This window comes from Eurosta solidaginis, chromosome 5, assembly GCF_040869045.1.
Source record: "Eurosta solidaginis isolate ZX-2024a chromosome 5, ASM4086904v1, whole genome shotgun sequence".
Classification (NCBI taxonomy): Eukaryota; Metazoa; Arthropoda; class Insecta; order Diptera; family Tephritidae; genus Eurosta; species Eurosta solidaginis.
Window position 1 is genome coordinate 190,503,708 of NC_090323.1, and position 20,701 is coordinate 190,524,408.

The 20,701-nt window shown below is 39.6% G+C and overlaps 3 protein-coding genes across 9 annotated transcripts in view; 2 read left to right on the forward strand and 1 right to left on the reverse strand.

Annotated features, from left to right (window-relative positions):
- Window positions 1–20,701, reverse strand: part of Targ3 (Terminal ADP-ribose protein glycohydrolase 3) — a 77,488-nt gene that overhangs the window by 46,467 nt on the left and 10,320 nt on the right. The gene's annotated exons all lie outside the window — the stretch shown is intronic.
- LOC137251947 (ADP-ribose glycohydrolase OARD1-like) overlaps window positions 1–20,701 on the forward strand; it is a 65,364-nt gene that overhangs the window by 37,525 nt on the left and 7,138 nt on the right. The gene's annotated exons all lie outside the window — the stretch shown is intronic.
- The window catches only part of Targ2 (Terminal ADP-ribose protein glycohydrolase 2), a 62,109-nt gene that overhangs the window by 37,109 nt on the left and 4,299 nt on the right, over window positions 1–20,701 (forward strand). For 2 of the 7 annotated variants that reach the window (XM_067786998.1, XM_067787002.1), the window contains exons 2-3: window positions 6,920–7,020; window positions 16,837–17,233. In XM_067786998.1, coding sequence (XP_067643099.1) covers window positions 16,934–17,233 — 300 coding nt within the window. In that variant the 5' untranslated portion in view covers window positions 6,920–7,020; window positions 16,837–16,933. Of the gene's footprint in view, window positions 1–6,903; window positions 7,021–16,836; window positions 17,234–20,701 lie in introns of all 7 variants that reach the window. The other 5 variants (XM_067787001.1, XM_067786999.1, XM_067787003.1 and 2 more) reach the window with 5 other exon arrangements.

Here is a 20,701-nt window from a genome sequence, read left to right on the forward strand (position 1 = left end):
TAAACAATTTTTCCAAATTTTTATCAAGAGTCTCAATATCAGTCCACATGTCAACTTTAAACATTCTAGGTGTATTATTTACTAAATTATCAGGTTTTTTATGTTTTCCAAAATTTTATATATATAAAAAGTGGGCGTGGGCGATTTCGCTCATTTTCAATACCAATCTATTCTGGGTCCAGATAAGCTAGTGTTCCAAATTTGGTGAAGATATCTCAATATTTACCCAAGTTATCGTGCTAACGGACGAACGGATGGACGGACGGACGGACATGGCTCAATCAAATTTTTTTTCAATACTGATAATTTTGATATATGGAAGTCTATATCTATCTCGATTCCTTTATACCTGTACAACCAACCGTCATCTAATCAAAGTGCAAAGCACGCTGAGTATAAAAATATGTCCAAGCGCGGTCGCTCGGCAGGGATTGGGCATACGCTCCAAGCATATTGCTACTATGAAAAGCTTTTCAGTGGAAATAGATCTTCCTAGCATCAGCTTCCGTTTGGAATCGGCATAAAACATGTAGGTCGCGTCTGCCAATTTGTACGGAAAATCAAGAGAGCAAGACGCAAATTCGAAGAGAAGTTTGGCCCAAATCTTCTCGGAGATAAATCGCGCCAAGCATTAATTAAGTTGTTTTTCTTTTTAATTTTTTTGTGGTTAATGCGTCAAGTGTTATACAAATTCTAAATCATTCAACAAACAGCTTTTGTTCTACCAAAATAACAAATTCAAGGTTGTTATGTTTATTCCACCGAAATGCAATTAGCGCGTATTTGTTAAAATATTTTCCTATTCTTTTTCAAAGAAAAATTTAATTGTACTTAGTTGCTCGTTTCTGTATTTGTACAGTTGAATTAAGTTATACGTGTACGTTAATGATAGGTGTACAATATGACCGTTTTTTTAACCCTTTGCCGCATATGGGACACCGGTGTCCCAAAAATATTTCCACGTATAGCAACATGTCAGCAATATTTTACTAGTTTTTTCGTTACAAGTTACTTAATCTTTCTGAATGCATACACCTGAACCGATTTTCATTTAAAGTGTTTATTATAAAAACAAAACGAAAGCTCATGGCAATTTATTATATATCAAGGAAAATTACCAGTGAAATACCATTTCGAAGAGTCCTTTATATTACGAGTTTAAACTACATAGGGACCCGATTTCTTATTGGATCTGTAAGATATCTAATTAGTGTTTTAAATTTTTTAAGCTGAATTAGTTCATTCAAGGACTGGTATATAAAGTTCTGGAAATTTAGAACTCGACTTTCAGGACGACCGTTATAATCTATATTTAAACAAAATTTGGTTTGATCACATGTCTCAAACTTTTTACCGTGTACCTGCAAAACTCTCAAATCACTTATTAATAAAAAGTGGCCGCCGTCTTGTGGTGGGCGCGTACTTCGCACACAACACCGAAGTTAATGAGGTAGGGGTTTGGCATACACTCCAAGCATATTGCTACTATGAAAAGCTTTTCAGTGCAAATAGATCTTCCTTGCATCAGCTTCCGTTTGGAATCGGCATAAAACATTTAGGCCGCGTCTGCCAATTTGTAGAGAAGAGATAGAGAGAGAAGAAGAGGAAGACGCAAATTCGAATAGAAATTCTAAAAATGTGAGGCGTAGCATAACCTAATTGAAGTTCAGTTGGTCTTATATATGACTATCAATAGAAGTTTGACGCGTCCAAAGCTTTTATTTAATTGTCTGATCAACGCCCTAGATTGATGAGGAGTGTGATGACTAGTACCTAGGACCTACCTAGCTATTTTCTAGCTTTTAGTATTATTATTATTTCATGTAAGTATTGTTTTCAATAAAACCGTTTAAGCTTAAACATTTTTTTAATTATTTTATTTTACGTTACATCATGTTGTACCCATTCTCGGTAATTTTCAAATAAAAAGTAGACAAATTCAAAGTTCAAAATTACCTGAAATAGTATTTATTGATTCCATATCTTTTTTAAAATACATTCCTCTACTTCGCCCACGGCAGGGGGTAACCCAGGATGTAAGTATAGGACTACACGCTTGAGTGGATATGAATGCAAGTAGACACCAAGCCAGTAAATGGAAACGAGCGAATTCAGAAAAAGAAAATCGAAGAATAAGTAAAGGAATAAGGGAAGAGGGAAATGAAAATGAAAATGTAGACGAAATGAAACAGAGGAAGGGGAGGAGAAAAAAATGTGTACAATTATGCGGAAGTCCTTGATATAACACTAACAACATCTGACTCCCGGGACCTTACGGTAAGAAACTGGGAGGTATTGAAAAAACTTTCAGGTGGCCTTTAAAGCCGCCTGTCCAATTTCGAGGAGCAGAAATACCTTCCCACCGTGGTGGGACAAAAATCTCAGCAACCTGAGGTCAAAACTGAGAAGGGTCTTCAACGACTGTCACTTCAGGAACGATTTCCAGGAGTACAGGAAGGCTCTGAGGGAGTATAAGAAAGCCATATGGACAGCAAAATCAAACTCCTGGCGAGAACACTGCGAGTCGATTGAGTCCACGAAGGACGCAGCCAGGCTGGGAAAGAACCTTGCCAAGAGTCATTCAAACAAGACATTTGTCAAGCGCGCCGATGGAACATGGCCAGGATCGGCGGCTGTGACTCTAAACATCCTTGTAGATGCTCACTTCCCGGATGGATCGGGGGAAGGAGTACGCGATACAGAGACAGCACATTAGGAAGTAACTGTTGTCCTCATAGACTATCTTTTAGCGGAGAAGAAAATTGCCTGGGCAATAGATAGCATATCTCCATATAAATCACCGGGTGTGGATGGTATTCTACCTATTATGCTACAGAAGACTCAGAAATCTTTGGTTAAGGAACTAAAGGAGATCTTGGAGACATGCATTCGTCTCAACCACATTCCGGTCTTGTGGACGAAAACAAGGGTGGTTTTCATCCCTAAGGCCGGCAGAAGGGGGCATGAAGTAGCCAAAGACTTTCGGCCAATAAGTCCCACGTCCTTTGTTCTGAAAACGTTCGAAAGGCTACTAGATATACATATACGGGAGCTTCTAGGCGGGGCTCCACGGCACAGCACGCGTACCTGAGAGGGAAATCCACAGAAACCGCGCTACATGAGGTAGTTCGAGCGGTGGAAAAGTCCCTTCATCACAAGCAGTTCACTCTGGCTGCGTTTGTTGATGTGGAAGGCGCGTTTATGTAAGAACCGAAGCGATTGAGGCTGCCCTCGGTAGGGCAGGGGTTGAAGAACCACTACGGCTTTGGATTTCAACCCTGCTTCGCAACCGCGAAATAACAGCAGATCTAGGTGGAGCTAGTGTTGGCAAGTAAGTATGCAGAGGTACACCACAGGGTGGGGTGCTTTCACCTCTGCTTTGGGTGATCACTATAAATAAAATCCTGGGAAAACTTAACGCAGGGGGGTTCAGATCGTGGCGTATGCCGACGACGTGGTGATCTTGGTTTCTGATCCTTTCCCCTCCGTAATGAGCGAAATCATGGAAAGGGCCTTGGCTAAACTCAGCAGGTGGGCACAGGGATGTGGCCTTAAGTTAAATCCCGACAAGACGGAACTGCTTCTCTTTACGAGGAAGTACAAGCCACTTGCCTTCAGACTACCATTCTTAAACGGCCAGCAACTAACCCTGTCATCGAGTACCAAGTATCTGGGACTAACAGTTGACTGCAAGTTGAATTGGAAAGTATGCATCCAAGAGCGGGTACGGAAGGCTTATATCACCTTCTATGCCTCCAAAGCAGTGTTTGGTAAGAAATGGGAACTCAAGCCAAGCATGGTACTTTGGATGTACGAGGCGGTGGTGCGACCGGTGCTTATCTATGGTTGCATAGTCTGATGGGAAGCTCTAAGTAAGGGCTACAATATCACCAGATTGCAAAAAGTCCAGCGCACTGCGTGTGTTGGTGCCATAGGGGCTGGACGCAATTGCCCCACAGCTACTTTGGACCCCATTTTCCATCTGATTCCGATCGACTTGCATATACTTTGTACATCGTCACAAACCGCACTGAGACTCAGGGAGTCTGGGTGTTGGAAGAATACTCAGCAAGGGCATAGTAGTTTCCTAAAGAAACTTCCGGATGGTACATGTAGTACCGAGACGGATTACTACCCTCGCAAACTGAAGTTTGAGTACGGTTGTAATACCGCCATTCCAAGCAGGAACGAGTGGAAGAGAAACTCGGGCATAAGGGTCGACGACATCTAAATCTACACTGACGGCTCCAAGATGGAATCGGGAGTGAGGGCCGGAGTCTACTCTGAGTCCCTAGATTTGTCTGCATCATTCAGACTCCCATCGCACTGCAGCGTGTTTCAAACAGAAATACTCGCGATTTGGCAAGCCTCAAATCACTGGAGGGCTTGAATGTAGCTGGTAAAGTTTGTATCCTGTGGGATAGCCAAGCAGCGCTAAAAGTGCTTTCCTCGCCACACATTAACTCAAAATTAGTGTGGGCTTGTAAGCGACTCATATCCCAGTTATTCACCACTCTATAACTATGCGTTGTCTGGGTCCCGGATCATAGGGGGATAGAGGGTAACGAGAAGGCCGGCGAGCTGGCACGCAGGGGCTCATCGGAGATGAGCGAGGAAATAACCAGTGTCGAAGTAGGCATACCCTTAGCAGTATCCAAGGGGAATATCCAAAGCTTCGACTTGAAGAAAGCACAAACAAAGTGGAATAACATCACCACCTGTGCAATATCAAAATCCATTTGGCTAAACTATGATGGAAAGAGGACAAGAAGTCTTCTGAACAAATCCAGGGCCAACACTCGCAAACTGATAGTAGTCTGCACCGGTCATTGGGCAGTAGGTACGCATGCGGAAAATATGGGCATTCCGTATAACGACTACTGCAGAAGCTGCAAAGATCCAAATGCCAGGGAGACAGTAGAACACTTTATATGTAAATGCCCGGCTCTAGCTACAGCCCGACTAAGGTTCCTTGGAACCCCGTTTCTAGAAGACCTCAGAGGTTTATCTGTGATAGCAATCCCGAATATTCTTAATTCTCTGGCTGGTTGTAATAAATTGACCGTAACATTCCGTAGGTTTTTGACGAGTTACATGGCATCAAAACGGCTTCAAATAGCTACTTTGGCGACCAGGGTCGCAGCCATTTCACCTACCTACCTACCTATGCGGAGGGAAAGGAAAGGAAAAGAAGGCAAAGGAAGAATATGAAAGGAAAGGAAAGGAAAGAAAGGAAAAGGAGGGGAAAGGAAAGTGATGAACGGAAATATAGAAGTGAAATAAGAGAAGGCAAAAAAAAAAAAGAGAGGAATGAAAGTAATGAAAGGAAAGATAGGTGTTGTCTCAACAGCTGGCGGCCCGTGAAGAAAACAATATTCGAGTCTCCGTATCATGAATTCAGTAAGCTAAAATCTTTATTCATTTCAGTTAATAAATATGACAATATGTGACTTATTTATACAAATTATGTATCTTACATTTTGTTTAACCACGGCGCCTGTGTATTCTTGGACAATCAGAAATTTATGACATGAAATTTGCAATTGATTTGACGTTTGCAATTAGCGAAGGTGGGAGGTAGAAAATTACGAAATAGCAATATGCAATGGGTTGCCAACGTAACTTTCGTAACAATAGGGAAAGGAAATGAGAGAGGGGAAAGGTATGGAAATGAAATGAAATAAAATGGAATGAAAGGGAATGAAACAAAAAAAGGAAAGGAATGGAAATTGAATGAAAATGAATCAAGAGAAAGGAAAGGAAAAGGAAGGTTGGTAAAGTAAAGGAACCCATAAGTCGCGACTCAAAACTAAATAGCAATCCCAACGGGGCCCAAACCCGGAATAGATACCTAAACTGAAACAAGAAGTGAAACCGAATCCTATACCGGATCCTAAACTGGAATCTTAAAGGAACATAAAACCGAATTGGAACCGACAACGGACTGAAACCGATAACGGAACCGAAACTGGAACATAAACCATGATGGAAACCGAAATTGCACTTGAAATTAAGACCTAAAAGGATACTGAATCCGAAGGTAAAGCAGAATTTGGGACTGAATTTGGAAGACAAACCATAACCGAAATCGAAACCGTAGCCGGAGGGAACATCGGCTTTGTGACGCTGTTTAAAATGAATATAAATTATTTTTATTTAGAGGGTGTGTAATGAAATTAAAAAAACGAGTTTGAAACAAGTTACACGCGAATACAATAAACGAATGTAAAAGAATATCATGCACATAGAAAATCATCATCGTCGTTAGGCTTCCTTCGGAATATGGAAGCGAATTCCACACTCCAGCAGCGTAGCCAGCTCCTGGTGCCCTTTAGGGTTGTTTATCATCTCCAAATGACCTTCTCCTTATCACATTCAGCTCCTACCGAAAGGATTAACCACTCTTTCTATAGATTCCCACACTAACTGAAAAGTTTTTGGAGAAAAATAATTTGGTAAAATTTGGCCTACCTTAACGTACATCAGTGTACGCATATGTATTGACTTCCTCTTACTTCCGTACCTTCATGTGCAAACGATTGCGCACCAAAGTGCTCACCCAACCAAACAACCGGCCGGCTTCGTCATCAAACTGTGTGCGTATGCAATTCATGCATTCGGTCGATGATCGTTTTTGTGTTTTTTCTTTTTTGGTATGTAAAAATGTCTACAGACCAGTATTAACTTTGTAATTCTCATTGGTATTTTGGTGATTTCAGTATTAAACCAACTCGCACAGTAGTAGCAACAGAACCAGAAATAACAGATACACACTCACACGTTTTGGTAGTTTAGCAGCCGAAAAGGCATCAATTAACCAACCAACTATACAAACAAGTTATAAAATAATAATAACAAAACAATTTAAGTGTTATGATTTTTATTTGTATGTTAATGAAATAGTTGCAAACAATTTCAGAGTGTGTGAGGACACAGCCGAACAATTAAATATATTAAAAAAAAACTTTGATAAAAGGTTAAATTATAGTGATTAAAAAAGTGCTTGGAAGCTGAAAAAACGTAAGTACGAAATAATTATTCCTAAATAATAACTTTTTTATGAAAAATATGTGAGCTCTAAATGCTGACTTAATGATGACACATTTGAAATGAATATTTCCCCTAACAGTATTGTGTATCTCAGCTTTGGTTGTTTGGAGAGCATTACCCCCTTCCCTTCTTCCTATATCATTTAAGTTGTATTCGAGGATGTAAAGTAGGCGATCGCCTTACCCTCTTCGCCAGTCTATCAGGTATTTGCGCTGTACTCGACGCATCTGGGGTCAATCAGTCGTGCCGATTTCCTGAAGCTAGCAGTCTTCCAGGCGGATATTTATGCCATAAAGAGAGAAGTTATACAATTGGACGAAAGTAAAGGCTCAAAGACCAATGTAACGATGCTTACTTACTTACTTAATTGGCGCTTAACCGTCTAAACGGTTATGGCCGTCCAACAAGGCGCGCCAGTCGCTCCTTCGCTCCGCCAACCGGCGCCAATTGGTCACACCAAGGGAGTTTAAATCGTTTTCCACCTGGTCCTTCCAACGGAGTGGGGGCCGCCCTCTACCTCTGCTTCCATAGGCGGGTTCCGATAGAAACACTTTCTTGGCCAGAGCATCATCTTTCATTCGCATAACATGGCCTAGCCAGCGCAGCCGCTGCGTTTTAATTCGCTGGACTATGTTGATGTCTGCGTATAGCTCGTACAGCTCATCATTAAATCTTCTTCGGTAATCGCCATCGTCAACGCGTAGAGGTCCATAAATCTTTCGAAGAACTTTTCTCTCGAACACTCCCAAAGCCGCTTCATCTGCTGTTGTCATGGTCCATGCTTCTGCCCCATATAGCAGGACGGGTACGATATGTGACTTGTAGAGTATGATTTTCGTTCGGCGAGAGAGGACTTTACTTTTCAATTGCCTACCTAGTCCAAAGTAGCATTTATTTGCAAGATTGATTCTTCGCTGGATTTCAGTGCTGATGTTGTTGCTAGTGTTGATGCTTGTTCCCAAATAAACGAAGTCTTTTACTATTTCGAAATTATGGCTGCCAACAGTAGCGTGGTTGCCAAGGCGCATATGCGCTGACTCTTTGCTCGATGACAGCAGGTACTTCGTTTTGTCCTCATTCACCATCAAACCCATCTTTACCGCTTCTTTTTCCAGCTTGGAGTAAGTAACGATGAACGATTATTAAAAGCCCAGCTGCTTTAAAATCAGAATCTTGATTAAATGGGATAACGTGCAGAAGTACTGAACTTGGCTAGAGCCCAAGAACATCTTGATGTCTCTTCTCGGATCGTCGAGCACAGCAATTTTAAAAGGAATGAATTCGCTGATGGGAAGGCCAAGAAAAGGAATACACTATGTTGTTGTTGTTGTATTAACGATAGACACTCCCCGAAGGTTTTGGGGAGTGTTATCGATGTTGATGGTCCTTTGCCGGATACAGATCCGGTACGTTCCGGTAACAAAGCACCATAAAGGTACTAGCCCGACCATCTCGGGAATCACATTAAACCTTCTAGGACATTCCGCCCACCCACCTTCTAGTGTGATGAGGAACTTGGAGTCGCCAGAGTCTTGCCTGCTAAATATGTGTATGATACATTCATATTTGTAACAGGATTCCCCTCGCGTAGGTCTCTTAAGCTAGCCCAACCTTTTCAGCCCAATCAAAAAACGAGACCGTACTAAATTGCACAACATTTAATGCTAATTTAATACGGGTTAATTAAATTTATTACATTTGTATTTTAAAAAATATCGAGGTCGGTTAAGCTTAAACTTAACTTCGTTTTTTGATTGGGCTGAAAAGGTTGGGCTAGCTTAAGCGACCTCCCCGTAGGTGGGGTTGACAATTGGGTTTCGGAAGCTTTGTATTGCGCTTATCAATCCTTTGAATCCCAGGAATACACTATAAGAAATGATTGGGAAGTATCAAAGTCTTTATGGCCATGTTTTGGATAGGAAAGAAGTGATCTTTCTTCTCAAGTTAACTAAGTATGCAGTTATAGTACTTACGGCGTCATCACAAGTCAATCTTTATTTGCACAGATACTTTTACGATGCTTCAGGGTGAGAAGGAAATGGAGTCTGTCTGGGAAGCAGAGACGTAAAGGTAAAGAGAACCGTCAACAGAACGAAGAGTGGGAAACAGTAAACAATCAAATCGCGGGAGATAATTCACCATTGGGGAAATGTGGCATAAAATTCGTCAATTCCAATGCTAGAAAAATTTTATTTTGATATAATAACCACAATTTAACTATTTTTTAACGTTTTCAATAACTTTTTTGTGAAATTTTAACGAAAACATCACGGATTTTGCTAATCTTCAAGTAGGTAATGTGGTGAATTACCTACCGCCAGTTTGACAATTTCTATTGCTGTCCGTCGTTGGCGATTCTCTATAGCTTTACGTCTCTGGTGGGAAGTTGAATTTTTCGCTCCCACTTGAGTTCATATGAAATTGCAAGTGGTTTGTTGAAGGTCAATTAGGAAGTACCTGGTTGTAAGAAAAATCACGCTCTAGAAGGTGCTCTGCACACCTGTCCTGATGTATATAGACGATGTCGAGTGAAAACGGAATGTTGAAGAAAAAATTTTCTCTAATATCAATAAGTTCTCCGTGATGTCGACAGCGAGTATCGAAGGAGTTATCATAATGAGCTGTATGGGCTGTACGTAGATATGAAGAAAGTGCAGCTAAGGATTCGGCTGGCTAGATCATGTTATGCAAATGGATGAAGAGGCTCCAGCCAGATAAACCAATTTCATACATAAATCTCTGTTTGAAAACCCCATTTTATTTAGTTATACCAAAATATATTAAACAAAGTAATGAACTTGACAATTTTCTCTTTTCTGTTGAAGTTCCTGCGTATTCGTAAAAAAATATTGGAGATCAAGAACATTGATGCCTTGCACTGTTTGCGGAGTTTGTCAGGATACAGCAACCATTCGGTGCTTCTAGGCTCCTGGTTCTAACGCCAGTGAGTAAAGAGCTGTGGTCTGGCATTAAGCAACTCTTCCCGTATTCGCGAAAAACATTTTAGTTTTAAAGATTTTATTTACTTCTCAACGCAGGCAAGTGCTTTCAAAAAGGCGAGTTTATTCCCCAGTGCGGTACCTGCACCTTGCCAGTCGCATGTGTCTGAAGGGCTAAAAGTATTTCTAGATGAACCGCCCCTTTACGTATATAAAGAGCTATTGTAAAGACATGCGAAGACGTAGACAGTGCATAAGTAAAGTACTTAGGCCATCTTTTACTATCCTATATGCACATACATATGTATATAGCTTGAGGACTCCGAAACCACTTCACCGATTTTGTTAAAATTTTAATTCGATACAAAAAGACGAAGTCCTACACAAGTACATTGTTCTGCACCTATTCAGTGCATGACCTCCTTTTTGCCCCTTTCTCTAAACTTATTAGTTAACTTGATTCATTCAGGGACTAATCAAGTGAATGCAATAATAGAGCAGAAATATAACTCGAAGAAGCTTCTATGAATACTCTAATACTCATCTGATGTTGATTTCTATACAATATGACCCCTGTTTGGCTAACAAGGACTTTATTGCTAGATTAAGTACCTCCACAGTTGAAATTAGTACTTGTTAGCAAGAAGAGTTTCCCATGGGATTTCTAAGGGAAAATTATGGAGATGTGGGTTGCCAAGGAGACGAAGTTTTTGTTCCTTCCATAAAAAAGTAGTAAAATAAACGTATATGCTGCAATTAATTGTTCTCTAAAAACCTCTATTTCAATCCCTTTTGTAGGATTTAGCATACGTGATTTGCTTTTCGTATCAAATATATACGATCCGGACCCGTGCGCATCTTGCGCGACCAATATAAAAATCTCTTATCAAATATCAACAGAAATCAGCTGTTCTATCAATAAGTTAAAACTTACAGCTTGTGCTGCCATCTAGCGCATGATAGCAACTGCCGATAATGCAGTGCAAATATTTACAAGAGTGTCATTGCACAAATAGATTTTATTGTGTGCTCACAATCGTTTATTTTTAACAAATTATTTTAATAAAATATAGCTGAACAAAAGCACTACGACCAAAATTGCCCAAAGCTCGGTAATAGCCGAATCTCTATCTTTACAATCAAAACTGGTCATAGTCGGATTTCGGCCATTTTTTATACCAATACAAAGTGAGCTCAGATAAGTACGTGAACTACGTTTAGTAAAGATATATCGATTTTTGCACAAGTTATCCTGTTAACGGCCGAGCGGAAGGACAGACAGTCGACTGTGTATAAACACTGGGCGTGGCTTCAACCGATTTCGCCCATTTTCACAGAAAACTGTTATCGTCATAGAAGCTTTGCCCTTACTAAATTTCATAACGTTTGGTAAATTTTTGTTCGACTTATGGCATTAAAAGTATTCTAGACAAATTAAATGAAAAAGGGCAGAGCCATGCCCATTTTGAAAATTTCTTTTATTTTTGGATTTTGTTGCACCATATCATTACTGTAGTTGAATGTTGACATAATTTACTTATATGCTGTAAAGATACTGAATTTTTTCTTAAAATTTAATTTAAAAAATTTTTTTTAAAAGTGGGCGTGTTCTGCATTCGATTTTGCTAATTTTTATTAAGCACACATATAGTAATAGGGGTAATGTTCCTGCCAAATTTCATCATGATATCTTCAACGACTACCAAATAACAGCTTGCAAAATTTTGAAATTACCTTCTTTTAAAAGTGGGCGGTGCCCCGCCCATTGTCCAAAATTTTGCTAATTTTCTATTCTGCGTCATAAGTTCAACTCACTTACCAAGTTTCATCGCTTTATCCGTCGTTGGTAATGAATTATCGCACTTTTTCGATTTTTCGAAATTTTCGATATCGAAAAAGTGGGCGTGGTTATAGTCCGATATCGTTCATTTTAAATAGTGATCTGAGATGAGTGCCCAGGAACCTACATACCAAATTTCATCAAGATACCTCAAAATTTACTCAAGTTATCGTGTTAACGGACGGACGGACGGACGGACATGGTTAATCAAATTTTTTTTCGATACTGATGATTTTGATATATGGAAGTCTATATCTATCTCGATTCCTTTATACCTGTACAACCAACCGTTATCCAATCAAAATGAATATACTCTGTGAGCTCTGCTCAACTGAGTATAAAAATAGAGATTTAATTTTGTATTTTTCAACCACTATTGGAAGGTTTACTTTTGTAAACCACTAAGTAATGTTAATTGGAAAATGATTTTTTAATTTTTTTTTGTTAAAATGCACATTTGTTGGTTTGGCTTTGCAAAATTTGACATATATAATATTTCGTTTAAACAAAAATGGCACATTCGTGAAAGGTGGCTTATGACTCAAAAAAGAAATTGCGAGAAACAGCTGTTAAAGATAAACAATGCATTTCTTCAGTTTCCTAGTAGTAGTAATTTTTTTTTAGTCACAAGCCACCTTTTCATAGGCCGGGTCACATATTATGTATATAATACCCGAAAATATGCTTAGATCACAAAGGGTTAAAGCGCTTGTTTCCAATTTTTTGAACTAAGAACTCCTACAAAACAAACTCTAATACTGTCCTTTCTACCCATTTACTCTCAACTACCTTTTCTCTTCCGATTTTCTCACTTTCCTCGTCTTTATTTCTTAAGTATGTATTAGGGAAAGTAGGTTTTCAAGACTGCCTGAAACGTGTTGTATAAGATAAAGACATCATCCATGACGTAAATTGTGTTGCTTTTGGCCTTAATTTTTCAGCCCGATCTCTCAGTGTATCATTCCATTTTACCTTAGTTCCCTATCTGTACTTAGTTAATTAAAATTATCTTATGAAAGAACTGCTAACCAAACTTTTTAACTTTGTTTTTTTAATTTTTTTTTTTTTTTTGGTTTTGAAGCCTTCACCAATCATAGGTTTAGTTTAACGATCATTTCGTTTTATGCTTTAATTTGTGTTACCTTTCTCTCTTTTTTTGACACCGTTGGTGGCCGCATATGCAAATGTTAAGCTGGCATATAACAATTAACAAAAGGAATGTTAACTAGCTTTAAAATAAGCCGGCTTAAACTTTTGTTTTAAAGCGATTGGCTTGAGAAATTTTTCGACTGATTAGATTTGTATGTAAATTGTCGTAAAAGCTATCCTAGAACTTGTTTTGAGACATACTAAATTAATTTTGAAATGAATGCATGTTGGGAATATTTTTTTTGGAGCTTATGATTGCGAGCATTTCGGTCTCTTCGGAACTATATTGGAATAATCCCGGTAGGTCTGTAGGTATTTAAAAGCTATTTTGATTTCATAAAACGCCTCTAAACCCACTTCTGCCTGGTTTTTCAGTGCGGGCTTAAAGTTCAGTTAAAGTTGACTAGAGTTTAACCTTGCCACTTTGTTCGATAACATAAAATTTTGCTGCTCATCTCAGCTTAAGCGGCCAAAGTGGCAGGGTTAAACTCTAGTCAACTTTAACTGGAGTTTAAGCTCGCACTGAAAACCCGGGCATTAATGTTAAATGAATGTTTTAAAAAACTCAATAATATTCGTATTTCCGATATCCTTCGCAGATTTTTCAAAACAGTCCTTTTGAATGATTTTAAACGTGTTCTGGCTAAGTAGAACCGGGAATTTATACAAAAAATTCTCAACAGTTTATCTGGTAGTTATCTTTTTACAAGTTCTGCGGAATAACTTCCAATGACCTGTAGAGACCGTTATAAGGCGCCTCTAGATCTGCCCAGAAGACTCCTTGTTCTTTTCTCGTTGAAGTCTGGTCGTATGGTTTTTGATAATGCACTTCTTTCACTTTTATTGTGCTTTGTTCATGTAAAAATTTCGAATTTGCCACTTGATCACAACTTGGCTATCGCCTCATTTCTTTCAGCTGAGCCGCTACCTAACTTTACGTCGATTTACCTTATGACCCGAATCCCAGATAGTGTATATTACTACAGTGTCGGTGGCGCAGCTAAAAATGTCTATCATGCACCTACTAAGCTTGAAGCAACCATTTCTACTTGAAAGATTAGTATTGATTCCTTCAAACTTTAGTAGTGATGATAATGATCTTTATTGGAATTAATTTTGCCCCCCTGAAGTAGTACACTGCTAAGCAGATTTTAAATGCGCTGACCACTGGTCGAAATGTGGCTGCGATGCATTCTTGCAGTACAGTTCGCGTTTAGTATCTCAACCAATGATTGGTGAGTTTTATGCAACGGACTGGGAAGAGAGTACCATATAAAATTATTCATTGCACAGGAAATTTTCCCCTCGGCTAATATCATGTTCATTATCACGCTAAGGACTTCCTAATGTGCTGTGTCTGCTATTTCCGCTGCCTTCGAGGTGTATTTTGGAAAGAGAATCTCAGAATACTAAGGATGTGAAAGGTCAAAGCAGCTGAGCCTGCCCATGTTTCATCACAAAGGCTTATTTGGCAATAATCTTACCAAGCCTTGCCAAGTGCTCTGTGGCCCTATTCTTTGCACTATTTTGTTTTCGCAATGCGTACGTTATTTTGAAAATTTCTCTCTGAGGCTCTATACACCTGAAAGTATCTCCCCAAGTAGCTATCGTTGAAAACCGTCTTCAGGTTTGACCTTAGGTTGGGTTGCGCTCTCTCAACCCCATACTTCCAATTGCTTTCTCTGATTAACTAAGTAGAAGCGAAAAAACCACCCTCCCTACCTCTGCCAAACTGTCGAAAAACTATGTGCACAGAAATCTGAGTCGTCTTGTCTCCTCATTCCGACAGCTTCCCCATGGTCCCCATGGAGTCCTTTCCTATTCAAACATAACCATAAGAACCTTGAGACATCGCAATCATCCCGATTAGTCCAAAGCAAGACCCCTGCCCTAACATTATATTCCCGATTATCCCCAGGCGATAACACAGCGGTGGTGGTACGGAACTGTCTTTGGCATAGACCTCCTCTTGAAAGAGACTGCATGAGTAAGGAAGTCGGTGCGATTTGACCTGAAGTCGCTAAGGTTTTATCTCACTACAAAGGAAAGATCTTCCAAACATTGAACAGGCAACTTCGTATGCTGTCTGAAAATATTTATCTAGAGACCTTACCCGGTCGTCCAGATTTTCTGTAGTAGGGATGTTCTATAGTAGTAATGTGCCTGCAGAGTCCCTCGCTGACTATTCTATTTAATAGGCTCCAGGATGTTTTTTGTTTGGACTTGACCCAAAAATCATAAAAAGAGGCGCTCCATTTACGCATGAAAATGATACAAAGCGCTGGTTTTGAAAATTTAACTTTTTTAATTCTGTTTTTTTCTTTTGTTTTGTTTTGAGTTTTTTTGAATTATATTTCTCTTTAATAGCTAAAATATTATAACTTTGAATTAAGAACCGAGTACTTTTTTTAGAACGGCATACTTATTCAGACTGTGTACTTTTTAAGAACCGGATACTCTTTCAGAACAGGGTAGTTTTTCGGATCTGGATACTCCTTTAGAATCGGGTACTTTTCCAGAACCATGCTTTTTTCGGATCTGGGCACTTTTTAAGAATCTGGTAACCTTTCAGAACAGGGTAGATACGGGTAGTTTTTTGAAGCCAAGTATTTTTTGGATCCGGGCACTTTTTAAAAACGCATTCGAGTACTACCGGGTACTTTTTCAAATTCTTGTACAAGGCCTCGCCTTTCGTGCAAATACATATAATGGTGGAGAAGATAATTCTAGCAGCAGAACTAAACTTTGATGGTACAATCTATCATAAGACCATAGTGGCGTATGCTGACAATATTGCTATTATTGGCCTTAACAGACGCGCCGCCGTGAGGTCTAACTTCTCTGGATTAGATAGAGGTAAAAAGTTGGTGTTGCGGTAAATAAGGAAAAGACGAAGTACTAGCGCTGATCCAAGAAAGAACCGGCGCATTAGCATCTCAGCAGCCACGTTGACGGATATAAATTCGTGACTGTGAAAGATTTCGTCTATTTGGGAACCAGCATAAACAATATTAGCCTAGAAAGCAAACGGAGAACACTCTTGCCAACAAGAGCTACTTTGAACTGAGTACGCAATTGAAAGTTAAGTTAAGTTCCCCCTCGACAAACAAAAATTACGCTCTAAAAGTCCCTCATCATGCCTGTCCTGATGTATGGCTCAGAATTATGGACGGTGACGAGAGAAGACGAGATGGCTCTTGGAGTGCTCGAGAGTGCTCGAGAGAGAAGTTCTTCAGAAGATTTATAGTCCATGTCCGTGATTGCGACTGCGAGTATCGAAACAGGTATAATGTTAAGCTGTATGAGTTTTATGCAGTTATAAAGATAGTGCAACGAATAAAAACCCAACGGTTTCGCTGGTTAGGTCATGTTATGCGAATGCACAAACGCGCTCCGGACGAGTCGATGTCGATACCGCAGTTTGGAAGCAGAAGAAGTGGGAGACCTCCACTGAGTTGAGAGAGGCAGGTGTAGGAAGATTTGACCTCGCTTGGTGCTCCCAATTGGCGTCAGTTATCACGAAATAGGGGTAGGCAGTTAATTAATTATCGACTTGTCGATCAACCGAATAATCGATTGTAAACAAAATCCCTAGTGCGTACAACCATTCTTAAACTAATTTAATACAAATTTATAGTTTCAAGTCACTGCATAAAAGCGCTCTACATATTTTTCAATTCCCACGAAACTTTCGCAAAACCATTCACTTTTTCCAATTATTTAAATTTTCGTTTTTCTTTTACTTTCATATTTAAATTTAACTACATATATGAATTATACCTTCGGTGATTGATTGATGCCCCCATTACAAACGATTACACTTATATATGAATTGATGTGACGCTTGGCGCAAATAAGAAAACTGAACTAATCCATAATAATCAGCCAACAGTAGCAACAATATAACATTAAAAGGAAAAACAACTGTATGCTATAATATACAAAAACAATAAAAATGCATCAATTTAAATTAACTGAAATGAAAACGAATTTGCTGTATGCGCCCGAATCATATGCGCTGGCGCATGCCGTCTCAGCTGATTTGAATACCGTCAAAGGTTCACTCGCCTGGCAGTTCGCCGTAATATTTGGTAATTTCGAAGAGCTCAGCAAACAGCCGATGACAGTGGGCAATGTCGCCGTTATGGAGAATCAATCACGTTTCATTTACTTTTTGGTAACAAAAGAAAATGTCTACGAGACGACAAAGTATGGCAATTTGGAAGCGGCGTTAATTTGTATGCGCGAACATATGGTAAGTTAATTAATATCGTCTTTATTTTTATTTTATTATTTGAATGACTAATATTCGGCAGTCAAAAATTCGTGATCATGAGAAATAGGAAATATTTAACGGTTAACATGGCACGTGAGGTGCGCACGATTTGGACGATTTGATTAAAATTTTAGTTTTGATTACAGTTTTTGATAACCCTTGTTCAAACTCTAGCCGCGCTGCTGCGCACTTTGAAACTCGTGGAAGACTTGTCATCACGTGAAGACTGAAATAGTTTCGTCTATTTGGGAACCAGCATAAACAATAGCATCTGTCAGGCTGCCCTATGCCTTCAACTTTTCACATTAAACATCTCGGCGTTATCTTAGGCAAAAATCTGAACTGAAAGTAACTGTTTAGGTTAGGATAAGAGGCTTGCAATATTCTCGCGAAAATGCATTCCTGTCGTAAGCCACCACCAAAATACCACAGATCCAAAGGCTTCAGGGGTCAAAGATCGTTCCCACAGCAGTCGAGCTAATACTATAACGTAACAGCAAAGGGCTGTACATATTCGTAACACTTTCACAAATTTTCGGGGAGTATTTTTGGGGTCAAAACCACAACACAACCACAACAAAAACAGGATAAAACCAGGAAGCTTTTAACTGGCCTCTAAGTTTCCAAAGGATAAAATTTGGGGTCTAAAGCCTTATACCAAAACATCAAAATTTGGTGGTTAGTAAACGAAAAAAACAGCGGAATCTGCAGTAGTACGAAATTCTGCAGCTGCAATGCTTACCCGAGGAGAACATCCTTCAACGCCCACAAAGGCTCTGGAGTATTTGCTCAATCTTCTCCAATTAGTTCCATATGGCAAACTCTAAGCCCTACAGCACCATCAGATGTGGCCACGCCAAACACAGTTTCTCCCTCTTTAGACAACAAGTTCTCCATTAGGGTCCCAGAGATGTGCCAATGGGACGATATATCTATTCTAGTCAGAGTATCCAGGGATGGCTTCAAACAGGCCTGCCAAACCCCAACCCCATACCCCAGAACCGCTACAGCCTGTCTTCTTATGTCCCCAGAACACCATGAGGCGAGAGTACTTCCCATTGGGGAGAGAATGAAATGCTGAACAAACAGTTTCTCATTGAAGAAGCCCCACCTCCCAACGGCTTAAAGTCATCTCCGTAAGCATTATGAGGAAATATGATACCTGACAACGCAGCCGTATGAAGTATAAAAACACAAACAGGTCCTCAGAAATTTCCCGGCTAACCCAGTTCTTAAAGAAAAATACCCATTACTCGAAGAAGATGAACGCACTCTCCCCAGGGAGACGCGCGTCACTCTAGCTCAACTTCAAGCTGGATAGGGTAAACTCTTATCTGTCCAGAAACAACCCCGACATACATAATGTATGGCCTGCTTGCAATGTGTAACCACATGACACCAACCATCTCCTTAATTGCAATGTGGAAGCAACGCCTCTAACATCCCTCTCACTCTGGTCCACCCCTGTTGAAACTGCAAGTTTCCTTGGACTCCCGTTAGAGGATATTGATGACAATTTGTGATCGCTCGCGCCCATTGAATGGGGCGAAGCACTGCTACAACAACAACAACTTGTCACCATACGAAGACTGAAATAGTTTCATTCAATACGGGCTACACAATAGCATCTGTCAGGCTACCCCTCATAAACTGAGTATGCCTTCAACTTTTCAGATTTAACATCTCGGCGTTATCTTAGGCAAACCCCTGAACTGAAAGTAACTGTTTAGGTGCAGCGGGCTAAAGGCAAAAATCCACAGATCCGAAGGCTTCAGCGCAGCAGTCGAGCTAATACCACAACGTACCAACAAAGGGCTGTACATATCCGTAACACTTTCATACATTTTCGGGAAATATTTTTACGGTTAACACCATAACAACAACAGGACAAAACCAAAAAGCCTTTGACTGAACTCTGAGCTTCCAAAGGATACAATATGGGGTCTAAAGCTTTATTCCAAAAGTCAAAACTTGGTGGTCAGCAAACGAAAGAAACAGCGGAATCTGCAGGAGTACTTATCTGAGGACAACTTCCTTCAACGCCCACAAAGGCTTTGGAATATATTTTCAATATTCTCCAGTCAGTTCCATTTGGAAAAGTCTGGCCCTGTAGGAGTTATACATTAGAGTCCAAGTGATGGCTCCAAAATTAATGACAATGTGGGTGGTTTCTGCTAAGAAAGTCCTTCAATCTTCTCAAGTATAAGGCAATGGGCCCATTCGAGCGTCTTTCAGACGAAGTTAATAGCTATAAAGGAGACCGCTCAATAGCTGCTGTTTAAGATTTCCACATCCGTGGCAATTAGCTCTGACAGTCAAAAAGCAATACAAAACATTTGAGAAGACACCTCAACAGAAAGAAGGTCGCAAATGAGAAAAGGTACACTTTAAAATATAGGTTCTTAGTTCTAAGCGCCGTATTCTCAATGTCTACTTAACGCTGAAAGTTTACTTAACAGATCAGCGAACGATTTCTTTCAAATAAACTACCTCTCTGCATTAACCGCACCAAAAGGCAATATGAGGCGTATTACCACTGGTGAGCGCTAGGAAACCTTTCCCTCTCTTGTCACATTTTGGTTCGGAAAAGGTGATATCTACTATGTCATGTAAATAATCACCCTTACCGCGAGTTTTATTTTCACCCGAAAATATTCACAGTTTTCGTTCACCCTATCGCAGAGAGTGGCGAAACAATTTTTCATGTTCGAAAAACATTTCACCTTATCGGCAACTCTTTGTTCGGGCGAAATTAACAGCGGGGAAATCCAAATTTGTTCACTTATATTTTACAGGCGAACGAGAGGAAAACAAAATGTTAATAATTTTTTGTTTTAAAATTTGATACTCTTATAATTATATGTAGTTTTATTATTAGAAATAAATCAATAAATAATGCACAATCGGAAGCTGAGTGGAAAAAAGTGAAATTCCTGTATTGCTAAGTATGTAAATTATATTTTTTATGACAACGTATCAGTCGGCCAAGTTATCTATAGTGGACAAAGCAACGGTTCCAAAATGTTGAGCACCTCACTGAAACAAGATTGGCTAAGATTCACTTCATGGTCCTTTCCAACGCATTTTCCCTATGCGAAAAAAACGAAGGCATGTACTCAACTTTACAATTGGTGGAACTCCAAATTTTTGCTCCAATGGTGGCAAGGAGTTAGTAAGAATATCTAGCAAATATTAGAATGCCGGCTTGTTTAGCCTGTAATATTGGCGAAAGCTAATTGAAAAAAAAATTAAGTTGTTATTCAAAAGTGCTGAAAAAAGTAATTTTTAGCTTACAGTAAATCATTCAGCTCCAAACGGTTAGAACTGTCCCTTAATTGCCTCCGAATCGCTTTCACATTTATATTCTCCCCGCGCTCATTCAATACCAACCCAATTTCAATACTAAACATTATTTTATAATTCTTTTATCTCTGTTTTTGTTGTATT